The 13,147-nt window shown below is 42.7% G+C and overlaps 1 protein-coding gene and 1 long non-coding RNA gene across 3 annotated transcripts; one reads left to right on the top strand and one right to left on the bottom strand.

The window, feature by feature from the left end:
* Window positions 1–234: 234 nt before the first annotated feature.
* On the top strand, window positions 235–8,453 carry GID8 (GID complex subunit 8 homolog). Its single transcript, XM_083507746.1, has 5 exons — window positions 235–363; window positions 3,042–3,171; window positions 3,620–3,816; window positions 4,440–4,637; window positions 5,598–8,453. Exons 2-5 carry the CDS (start codon window positions 3,054–3,056, stop codon window positions 5,769–5,771), a joined length of 687 nt encoding a protein of 228 aa, XP_083363872.1. The 5' UTR covers window positions 235–363; window positions 3,042–3,053; the 3' UTR covers window positions 5,772–8,453.
* On the bottom strand, window positions 6,502–12,838 carry LOC310708924. Of its 2 annotated transcripts, XR_014527217.1 has the most exons (4): window positions 12,705–12,838; window positions 12,274–12,514; window positions 11,618–11,690; window positions 6,502–9,483 (listed from the first exon to the last, which is right to left on the bottom strand). It is a non-coding gene; the product is annotated as an uncharacterized lncRNA (long non-coding RNA). The 2 variants fall into 2 exon arrangements; XR_014527218.1 differs by lacking the exon at window positions 12,274–12,514 and having other exon boundaries at window positions 12,705–12,827.
* Between the last annotated feature and the right edge of the window lie 309 nt (window positions 12,839–13,147).

Here is a 13,147-nt window from a genome sequence, read left to right as displayed (position 1 = left end):
ACTGGGTCGTGGGTTCGAATCCCACGCCGGGCCAAAGATTCCCTTGCAGCGCCTTCAAACGCTACGATTTTTAGGCCGTTCTAGGGCGCCCATTCTCTATAGACCATCTCTCCCTCTTTCCCCTCAGTGCCGATCCCCCCTCTCCCTCGTCTCTATGATCCACGCGACCTTTCGGAGGCGATTGGCTGAGGGCGGCTTTGGCGGAGCTCTCGCGAGAGGCGCGGCCTGCGAGAGGCCGGCGGCGGGGGTGTGGGGGGGGGAGCGGGAGCGAGAGCGGCGCAGGGAGGAGGGGGGCGGAGCAGGTGACGGGGCCTGGCGTTGAAGGCCCGGCGGAGGAGGCGGCGGCGGCGGCGAGCTCGGTCGGTGAGTAAAATGGCGGCGCCGGTGGGGAGAGGGTCACCTGTGGGTGGGGGAAGGAAAGGCGGCGGCGGCGGCACCCCGTGAGGGGCATGGAGGCCTTCTTCTCCGTGGCGGGATGCGGCGGCTGAGGGGGAAGCAGCCATTTTGGGGCGGCGTGAGGCCTGCCTGGTGGCGCCGAGGGGTCCGCCCCCGCCTGGGCCTGCTCTCGGCGGGCGAGAGGAAGGAAGCCCCGAGACGCGGCCGGGAGGAGCGGTGGGCGGGCAGCTCATGTCGCGGGAGACTCTGCCGCCGCCTCTTCTTCCTTACTGGGGTTTTCCCTTCTTTTTCTCCCCTCCATTTGACACGACGCGGCCTCCCCGCCGCACGGGCCAAGCTTCGGGATTTCGCTTCTCTTTATTATTACTTATACGCTGCTCCCCCGACACGCTCGTTTTTATTTCAAGGAAATGCAAGCTTTCGTGGGGCACTTTTTTAATAAAAAAGGGGGAAATAAAATAAAAAATATATTAAAAAAGGGAGAAACTGGATCCGATTCCTGTGTGGTGCGAAACGGATTGGAGCGCCTCTCCTTCTCAAGCTTTAAAAAGGCGCTTCTCGTTCTGAACCTTTTTTTTTGGTGGGGGGAGGAGGGGAAAGGCTTTCTCCCTTTACGTTCATGTTTCGGTTTTACCCAGAAACAACACACGTGGTTCATATTCGGCGTGACTTTTGTTTTTGGAAACCGGAGCGTTCGGCACTCGGTACACATGGAAACTTATATATCATGCAAGCAAAAAGAAAGACGGATCTTTTCTCTACCCGTGAACTTCGTAACCATCCTCGGATGTTACGTGTCTTAATTAGGGACGTGTTGGTTTTTAACAGAGCTTTGGAAAGAGGAAAGCGGTTTCAGTTCTGGATGGAGCTGTATCAAAGGGATGCATCTATCCTAATAGATTCCGCAGCAGTTCCGTTTAGGTGTTTATTGTGACACATTGCTTGAGCTTTATCTTTAAAGGGCTTCCGGTTAGCTCATCAGTGGAGACTCCTACGAGGTGTATATTTTGCAACACAGTCCTCAGCAGTTTTTTCAGTTCAGCCTATGCTATCCTTGAAGACCTAAGGAGACTGTACAGAGGTGGTAGTGTTGCTAGTGAGTGATAATTAAAGTGATTAAACCTAAAATTTTGTCAAAGAATCACCTAGACTGAGTAAGATACATTTCATGGCAGCAAGACACCAGTTTTCAGTCTGGTGTTCAGCCTTCGTGCACCCAAAAAGGGTGGGATTAAACCATACATCTTAATAGCAATTCCAAGATTATTTACCTGTCCTTCCAACAAATAAACATGGGACTTAGTTCTTTTATTTTACAAACAGGAAGCTTGGTGTTTGAGGGAGTGATTGCTTAGGACCCATTATTAACAGTGAGACTAATAGCCATATGTATCTTTAGTTGCTGCAAAGCCTCACTGAAACTTATTGTGCCTGATCCCAGTTCTCCCCACCTCTGCAGTGTTGATAGTTTGAAAAGTGCTTTTGGATCATGGCAAAGTTAAGAGAGAACAGCAAGAACAGCTAGGTGCGAAAGCAGATCTGAGATGCCTTCATATATGTGCCATGGCCATTTGTTCTAATTAGTAATGTGTCATCAGAAGATGAGCTGTGAACCAGAAAATCAAATCTCAGCTCCGTCAATGTGTGTCAATATTCAAGCCAACATTTCCTCAGCCTTTGTTCTGTGACACGGGGGTGTAAAGACACTTGTCTACTTTGTAGGATTGTTGTGAGAATTACTGTGAGGATGTATATAAAACTCCTTTGTGCACTCAAAAAGCACTACATGTATAAATGCCAATAATGATTAGGTGCTTGCCACTACATGTCACGATAGCACTACTATTATTATATATTTATTTATTTATACCCTGCCTTTTTCCCTTATGGGACTCAAGGCAGCTTACAGATAAAAACAATCTCAAAGTATATAAACAATTATTAAAAACAATAAACACTGATAGAATTACAACTGTGTACGTATAAAAATGTTTACAACATACAAATAATAAGATACAGTGCTGTTTTTATTGTAATTAACAGTGCAGGTACTGTGATGAGCATTTGATAAGATGTACTAACCATTCTATAGTTGCGCCACGTTTTAGGGTAGAACTGCTCATTAAATATGTGACCCCTGCATATAACAAGTGGGTTTGATTTTCCCCTACTCCCTCTTTAATATCTGGGACAACTCACCTATATCCCGACTTCATGATTTGTGCTTCCTAGTTCTTTCTAGTCTTCAAACGCACACCCCTGCCAGCTGATCTATGCATAGAAAGTTTGCTTATGCCAAGACTGATTACTGGACCATCTAGACCAGAATTGTCTCTTCTGATTGATAGTGGCTGTTCTGTGTCCCAGCCGGAACCCTTGTTTATCTGAGAATGTTTTAACTGGCAGGGGGATAGAACCTGGATGTTCTGCATACAGAACATTTGTGCTCTAAACTGAGCTGCTGTCCTGATGGAGTACAAGCTGTGAAATCAGGACGTGCATAAGTTTACTGTCTCTGGTTGCTGTTTTTGCAGTGAACAGTAAAAGCCATCTCGGAAAAGTAATGAGGTATTTGCTTGTTCTCTTGTATCTGCTCACTCACAGTAATTTATCTTGCCTCTGTTTTTTCCCCTCACCCTTCCTAGTGAGGGACAAGAATGAGTTATGCCGAAAAACCCGATGAAATCACAAAAGACGAGTGGATGGAAAAACTTAATAATTTGCACATCCAGAGAGCTGACATGAACCGCTTGATCATGAACTACCTTGTTACAGGTAATCAGTCAGCTGGTTTAGAAAATTAAGTTACCACAATAACCATGTACGGGTATTCATTTGAGACATCCTGGGGGTATTTGTGTATTGCAAGAATTTACTAACCTTTCCCCCTGCACACTGTTCTGGCGGTTCTCCTGACAGCACACCTGACCAGTTGGGACCAAGCAGAAGCCTTTGTCAATTCATTAGATGAATCCTGTTTTAAGAAACTGGATTTATAGAAATATCGAGTGTAGTGCTGTTCCAGTTAAGCCATTTATGCAGATATTGTTCGATTGGTTTTGCACTTTTTGATGTTTTGTTTATTGTTTATGACTACTTTTGCTATGTTTCTTTATGTGATTTTTAATGTTGTAAGCTGCCTTAATTTTGGAAAGGTGACATACAAATATGATTGATTGAATTGATTTCCATTTTCTGCAAGCAGTTTCTTTTTGCATTTCAGAAGGCTTCAAAGAGGCAGCAGAAAAGTTTCGGATGGAGTCTGGAATTGAGCCCAGTGTTGATTTAGAGACCCTGGATGAAAGAATAAAAATTCGAGAGATGATCCTCAAAGGCCAGATTCAGGAAGCCATTGCACTGATCAACAGCCTTCACCCAGAATTGTTAGATACGAACCGGTACCTTTACTTCCACTTACAGGTAAGATTCACATTGAAACTGGCATTGATTACATTTAAAACTAATTGACAGTGGTAAAGGAAGGTTGCTATATTCAGAAAGCCTTTTCTTCTTCTCTTTCGGTATCCTGTATGTATGGCGTGCATTCTTAACACTTTGGCCTGGTGTAGATAGGAGTAGGCAGCAGAATTGTATGCCCACTTCCTTCTCCTGGGGGCTTTAACCATTGTTTAGCATTGTATCTGCAATGTTATTAACTGTTGTCTTAGTCAACCTGAAGTATCCTGAATTTGATACTTCAGGAACTGAAGAAAATTGTAGCGCCTGTTTTAAGAGGGAAACTAGTTACCAATAACCACTGTTAGTGCTGGTTCAGGCATACTATTAAACCATAGTTAAAATAGGGAAGCAAGGGAAAAGTCATGCTAGCAAATGTAACCTGCTTTCTCTGACATTGCTGCTTTTAACACTCCTTTCAGTAGCTAGTTCCCAACTTCTAATTTAAAGGCTTCACTTGAATGCTCAGCTGACATATTTTTAGAAGAACATTGATCAAGTGAAAGAAACTGAATGAACTGCATTTAATTTTTCTGTACGGTCTCCCTATTTCTTTTTTCTTTCCTTTATTTGGTTGGCTGGTGCAGCAACAGCATTTAATTGAGTTGATTCGGCAGCGTGAAACAGAAGCTGCGCTGGAGTTTGCTCAGACGCAGCTAGCGGAACAAGGCGAGGAGAGCCGGGAATGCCTGACTGAGATGGAGCGCACTCTTGCCCTGCTTGCTTTCGATAACCCAGAAGAATCACCTTTTGGAGACTTGCTCAACATGATGCAGAGACAGAAAGTAATTGCGCTTAATCCCTTGTAACTAAAATTAGATGTTGCATGCCTCTTAAAATGACACTTTTAAGATTTGCCCTTTATTACATTATAAAGAAAAGCTGACTGTACAGTTTTTCACTTTTCATCATCTTTTGTAATAAATCACGTGGCTTTTTTCTGAAAGTTTGCGGGTGGCTTTCAGTTAGCTTATTTAGATTTTTAGTTCATTTTACGCCCCAAAGTTTGAGGATGAGTAGCATTTTTTAAATGTTGTGAAAAAGCAAGCTTGAACCAGTTTAATCTTTGGATTGATCAACTGACATTTTACAGCACAATGTGTCTACGCAGAAGGAAGTCCTATTAAATTAAATGGGTCCCAGGTAAGGGGGGTTAGAATTGCAGCTTTAGCTGGTCAGTTGCTGGGAGCAACTTTTACTTGGTGAACATTAGAACAAGAAGTTACTTTTGTTCTGTTTTATTCTAACAGGATGAAAAAGGAAAATATAGATGACCTTTACCACCCCAGTAGGCTTTCTAAGTTACCACTCCCTTTATCTCAAAAAGACCCATACTGAGGTTTTGATAAGGAGCTTTATTTTTATCAGAGGAACACTCTTCAATTAAATGCTGATGTTTTTGTGGAATTTGATACGAACGTCTGAGCTTTGTTGAACGGAAGTTACAGAGCTGGGAAATAGCCACCGAGAGCCTCTTGGCATGACCTCTTTCTTTGGAAATTGAAAAAGACGATTACTTTTTATAATATTTCTATTTTGCAAAGTGCTCTGCAATATCCTGCAGCTCTATAGTTCGTATTTTACGGGGGGGGGGGGGCTTGAGACTGATATTTAGTCGCTTGCACAAGGTCATGATACCTGCGGAGGAATTTAGTCCTTCAGGTCAAAAACTGTTGGTGGATCACGTTGACTCTCTGTGACATATGCATATATTGTGCTAAACTGAGTTGCTCATCTCTCTCTAGGTTTGGAGCGAAGTTAACCAAGCTGTTCTAGACTATGAAAATCGTGAGTCGACACCCAAGCTGGCTAAATTACTGAAATTACTACTGTGGGCTCAGAACGAGCTGGACCAGAAGAAAGTAAAATATCCCAAAATGACAGACCTCAGCAAGGGGACAATTGAGGAACCCAAGTAAAATGTGCAGGTGGACATTTAACACTCGGAACTGCACAGTTATATACATTTTTAATCAGTCTGTGACTGAAATATTTTTACTACAGTTCAGGACTTTGCAATTTGGTTGTGTGTGGGTTTTTTTGTTTTTCTTGGCAAGCATACTTAAAGGGAGATGGGTCCCTTTTTAAAATGCAGCAGATCAGCATTGAGAAGCATTGTTATCACTTTGACCATCTGACTTAGGCTATGCACTGTCATACATTTTAAGCAAAAAACCAAGTCTTTCTTATATATATATATACTGTGCTGAAGGTTTGTAATGTCTGGCTACTGAAACACATTTCGGTGGCCAGTGATGTTGAAGCTCCTGGCAACTCTCCAGTTAACCTGTCTCTCACTTGAATATTGACTATTTTCTGTGTTAATTTATAGCCAAATATGCATTCCCTATTTATAAACTAGCAACTGGTTGAAGTGATCATTTTGTAAACCTCATGGCAATGTTGTTTTTCTGCATAGAGTATAGCATAGGAAGCTTGTACGCTGTAATTGGAAATAATTCCCTTGCTTTTCACACCTTGGTGACTTATTTATATGGGGCTGAATGTTATATTCATGATGGGCCTAGTTCTCTTCAAAGTATTGCTGACAATAAAGGCTTTTTATTTTATAGTTTTCAAGAATGACAAAAATATGCCTCTGAAACAAGACATGAAATCACTTGGTAATTAGATTTTCTTTCATTGGGGTTTTGTTTATTTTTTAAGAAAATTATACCAGCTGTAGTATTGGTGTGGGTGGTAGCTACATCCTTAATGCCAACAGTGTGTCTTGGGGGGGTGGGTATAAAATACTCAGCTTTGTTGTTATGGCTGGGGCCATTTCCAGTTAGAAGAAATGTCTGATGTAATGCCGATACACTGAAATAGCATGGAAGTTCTTGGGCTGTAATTTATAATAATGATGGTGGAGGTTTTATCAAGTTTCCTGCCTTGGGTAAAGAGAACTGTGATTTTACAATCTTCCATCTTGGAATTCCCATCTGGTATTTTGAATCACGGTGATAGAGCTTATTTCTACACCAGCTAAAGGCCCTGTAATTCCACGAAGTCCCTCTTATTTTGTTGCTGCCTTGTAATTTTTGCTAAGGTGTGGGATGCTGCATCGCATGTATGACTGTCTTAAAGGAATGTTCACTTGTTCCGCTGTTTAGTATTAAGCACTAACCCTTGCTATTTCAAAGATGGCGATACAAAACACCCATTCAGTTAAGTTGCCAGCAGGGCTGTTGAGGAAACGGCAGAATTCAGTAGAAAAGCTGTTAATAATGCTGCTTATAGTCCTGTGGCTATCTGGCCACTGTAGTTTTAATTCCGACACACGCACAAGCCTCCCATGCAAATCTTACCTGAAAGCAGCTTCCTCCCGGTTTGCACAATCAATTCAGTAACGTTTTAGATGATTCATTTAGAACCTAAGCTTAGTGGGTAGATGATAAACCTAAAACGATTTGGCTTCTAGCATGCTTAGCTAGTCACTGGGACTCGCTAGTACAATAAATTTCATACTTGGAATCTCTTCCATGCAAACCTCATAGAAATATATGGAAATTGTTTGGGAGAGGTTCCTGGGGAAATGAGCGCCCATAGTTGCTGATGACTACTGTGAAAACTTGTTGGCATTTGTATGAAGCTTGGCTCTAGAGAAGGCACTCTTGTGCAAGCTTTTGAGATATACTAGTTTCACAAGTCTAGTTGAATATAGTCCGTCTTCACCAACTGAAGCTCTGATGCCACAGTTTTAAGCTGTTGCGAAACGGACCATCTGACTTTTAGTGTCATGGGCTAGCTTTTTGCTCCTGACAGATGTTTCCTGTTAAATGACCTGTAGCTGCATTTAACCGAGAACAGAGAGTTGCAATTTGTGTGGATAAAGATCTTTTGTTTTAAGGACAAGGTGAAACAGTGGAAGTGAAATGGCTCTAAACCTTTCCTCAACTATAACTAGCTTTTCTTCCTGTTCTTGGCTGTTGGATGCAAAAGTGCAGGTTTGGAAAATGTTTGGAGTTTCAGCTTTCAGCACAAAGTCGAACAGGTCACTGCACCAGAAATACTGCACTGCAACCCTGCTCAAGAGGATTCCTGTGTGTTTAGAGCACAAGGTTTCTTCCAAGAGTGCAATGATAACTGGAACTTCCATTAGCTTACTTAATTCATTTAATTTCAGAGCCAAATATGTGAGATTTCCCCAAGAGGTTTAAATATGACAGTTGAGATTTATTTCCTTTGGGTTTTTTTAAAATATCACACACTGAAGCAGCTTTAATCTGTAAAGTTTTGTGGGTAACTTGAGAGAAAATATTTAAAATGGTATGAAAAAAAGCTATGCATTTTACAGAAAGTTCAAGGGTGTCATCCCAATGGTACTTTTAGGGATCTTTATATTCATGTGTATATAAAATAGTTTGCATATACAAAATATAATATAATCAGTTTGAATTATTCTCAAATGGGGGAGGCTGTGAACCATAACTTATGAAATATTGTACACAGGAATCAGCCCTCACTACGTAAATGGATTTGTCATATGCATGAGAAATGTCTTATCCTGGTGGCTATGGATGAATGGTTGCAATTTTGTTAGCTCCATAATGTTAGATCGCCACTCTTAACTGCTTAGCATTAAATACCACTTTCAACAATACGTTTTACATTTGTGTTTTTGAAATGCTGTCATAAAAAGTATGTGTGGAAAATAAGTTTAAATGCCTCCCACTCCTTCACACTTAGTAACTGCTAACAGTCACTGTAGAGGAGGCAGGGTGGTGTGTGCCCTTGAAATAATATTAATATTCCTCAACAAGGTTCAAATTTCATATCAAGAAAATTTTCGTTTCTAAGACCTTTATATATCAAATTGTGGTGATTTGCATAATGATTTTGTGTGCGGCAATGTTTAGTTTAATCAAGGGATATTTTTATGACCTAAAAGTGATAATTAGAGTAAATTTCATTTTTTAAAAAAGCAAATACTAAAATGTATGATGAGCACTATCTTAAAAGGCAAACACGTGTGCATGGCTGGTGATGACAACTTTTTTTCCCTTATATGAAAATTTAATTGATTTAATTGTATGAGTTTTATAGTCTTAAGACATATTTAATTGGATTATAGACCTACTTTTTCCCATTGCTCTGGAACAGAACTTGAGGGCAGTGCAGCATGCTGCAGGGGGAAGGAGGAAGAGGTGGCGTTCTGCTGCACAAACAAAAATACATTCAGCTTGCAACGCAGCGTTGGATGCAACCTGTGGCGTTTATGAGGAATATGTTCCATAGTTAAGAAGTAGTGTTGCTGGCTTCCATCTGTTTCGAGAGACAGCAGAGTGCACTTCTGGGAGTGAAGTCAAACCCCTGTGTTAGCAACACCAAAATGACCTTCCATGGTGTTTAAGCCTGAACAGTATGTATGGGGGTTCTGGGCTGCCCAGACAACAAGGCAGCCTTCTCAGCCTCTCTGATGTGTTCCAAAGGAAAGCAGAGCAATACGTTTGCACCAGCCTGGCTGCAGGAGTTGTACAAGACGCAATCCAACCATCTTAGGGACTCCACTCCGGATTTGTGTAGAGGTTACTCCTTAGCCCTTTCTTCTCCCAAAGGAAGCAGAGGTTTAGGATCAGTTTTCCTTCTTCCTTCCCAGGTTGATGAGCCCCATCTGCCCCTCACTTCCCTCTACAGCAGGGGCAGAAACTGTCTTCTTGACCACTGGACCCACTATTGGTCTCATCCGCTCAATCTTCACATGCAGGGGAGTCCCAAACTCACCTAGGATTTGAGACCCATTGGCTACCCTCACCTGGTTTAACTGGCCAGTCAAAGCTGCTCCCGGTGGCTGCTGTCACATGCTGACAGCTTCTAGGAGCCACAAGTGAGAGTTGAGTGCAGGGTGGAGACCAGAGGGGGGCATACTACCCCATATATTGCTCTAAACTGACAATCCCCTTAAATTTCCATATAAACCAACATTCCTAGCATAGATTTCTTGGCTCAGTGAAGACCACATTCATGGAATATTTTAGAAGACAGAAAAAGAATAAACCCATACCTAGCTTTGAGCTGAGGCTACAGGTAAGTCACCAATGTTCTTTCCTTTTAATGAAAGCCATATTTTTTTTAAAAAAAAATCAGCATTTCCAAAGGCACACAGTTCCTATTTTCCTTCTCTCTAGTTATTGCGCTCTTTGATTTATAGTTTAAAAATTCCCTTAAGAAGGGGCCCTTCAACGTGTGATAGAGCCATTTAAAATAATATATAATAAAAGTATGGACTAGAGCAGTAGAAAAGACATGAAGGCAATCTGCACGGAATGCTAGAGCTTCCTAAAAGCCAAGCTATTGTGAGAAAGAGGAAGAATTAACACCCCCAAAGCATGCTGAACTGGAACCCAGGAGTCACAAGTGCCACAGTCCAGAAGCTGTATTTCTGAGATCAGCTGAGACTAAACAGGATAGCTACAATATCCTGGTTCTCCCCTCATTATTTCTCAAGCAGATTAGAACTCTCTTCAAAGAGGATGAGAGGTTATTATGACAATGGAAGAGTGTGCATACAGAACACTGTATTATGTAAAACACTTTTTCAACAAGGGTGCAGCATGATCCTTAGCTGTAGACTAAGCAAAGAATTTAATGTGACTGCACTCTTCAGTATGCAAAAGAACTTTGTCCTTTAGGATAACTAATTGAGTCAATTTAAGCAACATCCCTGCGCTGGGACTAATACACATTTCCAAATGTGTAAGAGAATGTAAAAAAGGTAAAACCTACATTTTTGTAAGCAGTATGTACATTTGATTTATTCTATCCCACAATGACATTCCTAAAATCTTAAGAGCTACGTGCTCAAAAGTGGTTGTCAATTGTAATTTTGTCACATGGATCAAATTAGCAGTCTTAAATATGAAGATAACCTAATTGGTGAGAGCACCTTATTTGTTTTTTTCTACATATATTAAGAACGTACGGGCCACATATAATGCAAAGAAAGCAAAGCTATACTTCTGAGTAAACCACTTGCGCATGGTTCAGGCTCCGCCATAAGAGCTGCTTAAGTTCATGTGTCCAAAATGACTCTATTACTGCCTAAGCCTTCATTTCCTAAACACTGAGGATTTGGGATCCTTGCAACAGTGTACATTTACACTAGAGAAAGTCTGACTGGATTGCTCTCCCATACTATTTTAGACACCTGGTTCTTATATTTAGATATGTGGGCAGACTCAGCCAATGAACATTTTCTGGATGGTGGACTTGGCCTATAAGCCTCCAACTGATGTTCACTCAACTGGCCCAAGAGCTGTCATGGGTTAAATGTGGCAAATTTATAGCCGATCCAATTCAATTCAACGGGCAAAACGAGTAGAAAATGGAGGGAATTAGGGCAGTGTCCAGTAACCATGTTTTCACCTGCTTACAATAAATACAGGTGTCTCTCCACTTGCTCAGGGGTTGCGTTCCTGGTTACCGCATGAATATGTAAAATTGCATACAGCGTGGAAAACCCATCTAAAAAGCCAAACTCCGCCACAATCGCTCCCTCCAAACCTTTCTCAAGCTCCAACTCTCCACAGGCCTCAAAGACGGATGCAAAATCTCCTGGGATTGCTGTTTTCCTGCCCCTTTCACAACATTTCTGCAGTTTTCCAACTTTTTGGGTCATTTTTGCCCTCGTCACACCTTTCTGCAGTTTAGCTTGATTTCTTTAATTATTTCCTGGCCACCCTCACCTGGGTTTGGAGTGAATCGAGCGTGCATAAGTGGGGAGACCTCTGTATCGGATTGGAAAGCCGGAAAAACAACCTCTTACCTAAATTATTACACGATTTTATTTTCTTCTTGAACTTGTTACGATGCACCACAGCAAATGCTCCTGAGATTTCCTACAAAAGAAAAAGAAAAAACATGATAGTGTTGTAAACCACTTTGAAGCACCTTTACTGATTTGAGGAATAAATATATATGCAACACAATTGTAGTTCATTACGCTACCCTGCTAAGCGGGGATGTGGTTGGAACCACAGAGCCTAGGACTTGCCGATCAGAAGGTCGGTGGTTCGAATCCCCACGACGGGGTGAGCTCCCGTTGCTCGGTCCCTGCTCCTGCCAACCTAGCAGTTCGAAAGCACACCAAAAAAGTGCAAGTAGATAAATAGGTACCGCTCTGGCGGGAAGGTAAACTGCGTTTTCATGCACTGCTCTGGTCCGCCAGAAGTGGCTTAGTCATGCTGGCCACATGACCCAGAAGCTGTACGCAGGCTCCCTCAGCCAATAAAGCAAGATGAGCGCTGCAACCCCAGAGTCGGCCACGACTGGACCTAATGGTCAGGGGTCCCTTTAACTTTTTACCCTACCCAGCAGTTCCTTTTTCCAAAGTGGCAGATTTGGTAAACAAGTTGAAACATGCTGTCATTTTTTTTTATTTGATTGGCTGTGTGTCTTGCACCCATTCTGGGAAGTGCGTACTGTATTTCCTTTCCTTTCATTTCTTCAAAGAGGGCAGCACTGACTCGATGCACTAAGTTTGCACAATCTGGCTTCACAGAGAACCAGCAACAGCAGAGACGCGCGCGGGCACAACCTCTCTTACGCATCTGCTTTCAGTTTTCTGTTTGCGGGTGCCGAAGCCCTTGGCAATTTCCACCACCCGTCGATCCCTCCACCGGATCCTGTTTGCAAACATGACAAACAGGATCAAAAGGCGCTGCTGGAGAGAGAAGGGAGACGTCAATCTCAGAGCGCAAAGTTCTAGGGACGGGAAAGGAGACGCTGCTTCGCGCGCTCGGCAATAGATTTTGCAAAAGAACGAAAGAGCAAAACCGCGCGCGCGCGCGATCTCCAAATCGCCCAGCACAACAACGCATCTTGTTTCGGATCTTGGATAGCATCATCCTGACCTGCTTCTTGAAATATCTCCGCCTCCGGCGAGACCTTGGCCTTTTCCGACTTCTGCATCTGTCTGCAAACGCGTCTCTCCCGGGCTCCTCCTTTTGCAAGCATCGCCCCCGAGCAGCCTCGACCTTCTGCGGCGAGACTTCCTGCAGAAATCCCCACACAGGAAGAGGAGACGCTGAAAAAAGTGACACGTGGACTTGGGGCTTATTGCAGAAGGGCGAAATAAAAACTCTCGCCAGCCGAAACGCGCCGCGCGCAGCTTTTCGCTTCCTCTGCCAGCAAACTGTCAGGGCGAATGGATTCACTTGGCCAAGGGGCCGGTGGTTGGGTTTCCCCTCCCGCTTTTAAATTCAATCAGCATGCCCAATAAACGAGTCATTGAATCATAAAAAATAATAGCAAAAACATCGTGCTTTTTTTTTTTGGACCTCCCCCCCCCTATTCC

This window comes from Podarcis liolepis (assembly GCF_965112155.1).
Source record: "Podarcis liolepis genome assembly, chromosome: 6".
Lineage (NCBI taxonomy): Eukaryota > Metazoa > Chordata > Lepidosauria > Squamata > Lacertidae > Podarcis > Podarcis liolepis.
Note: the sequence above shows the minus strand (reverse complement) of the source record. Positions and strands in the feature narration are given on the sequence as shown.

Excerpts from the sequence above, each read along its gene's own strand:
- GID8 (XM_083507746.1), top strand. The coding sequence starts at position 3,054 with ATGAGTTATGCCGAAAAACCCGATGAAATCACAAAAGACGAGTGGATG. Across the intron at positions 3,172-3,619 it reads CATGAACTACCTTGTTACAG|AAGGCTTCAAAGAGGCAGCA; the intron begins GTAATCAGTCAG and ends TTTGCATTTCAG. Across the intron at positions 4,638-5,597 it reads ACATGATGCAGAGACAGAAA|GTTTGGAGCGAAGTTAACCA; the intron begins GTAATTGCGCTT and ends ATCTCTCTCTAG.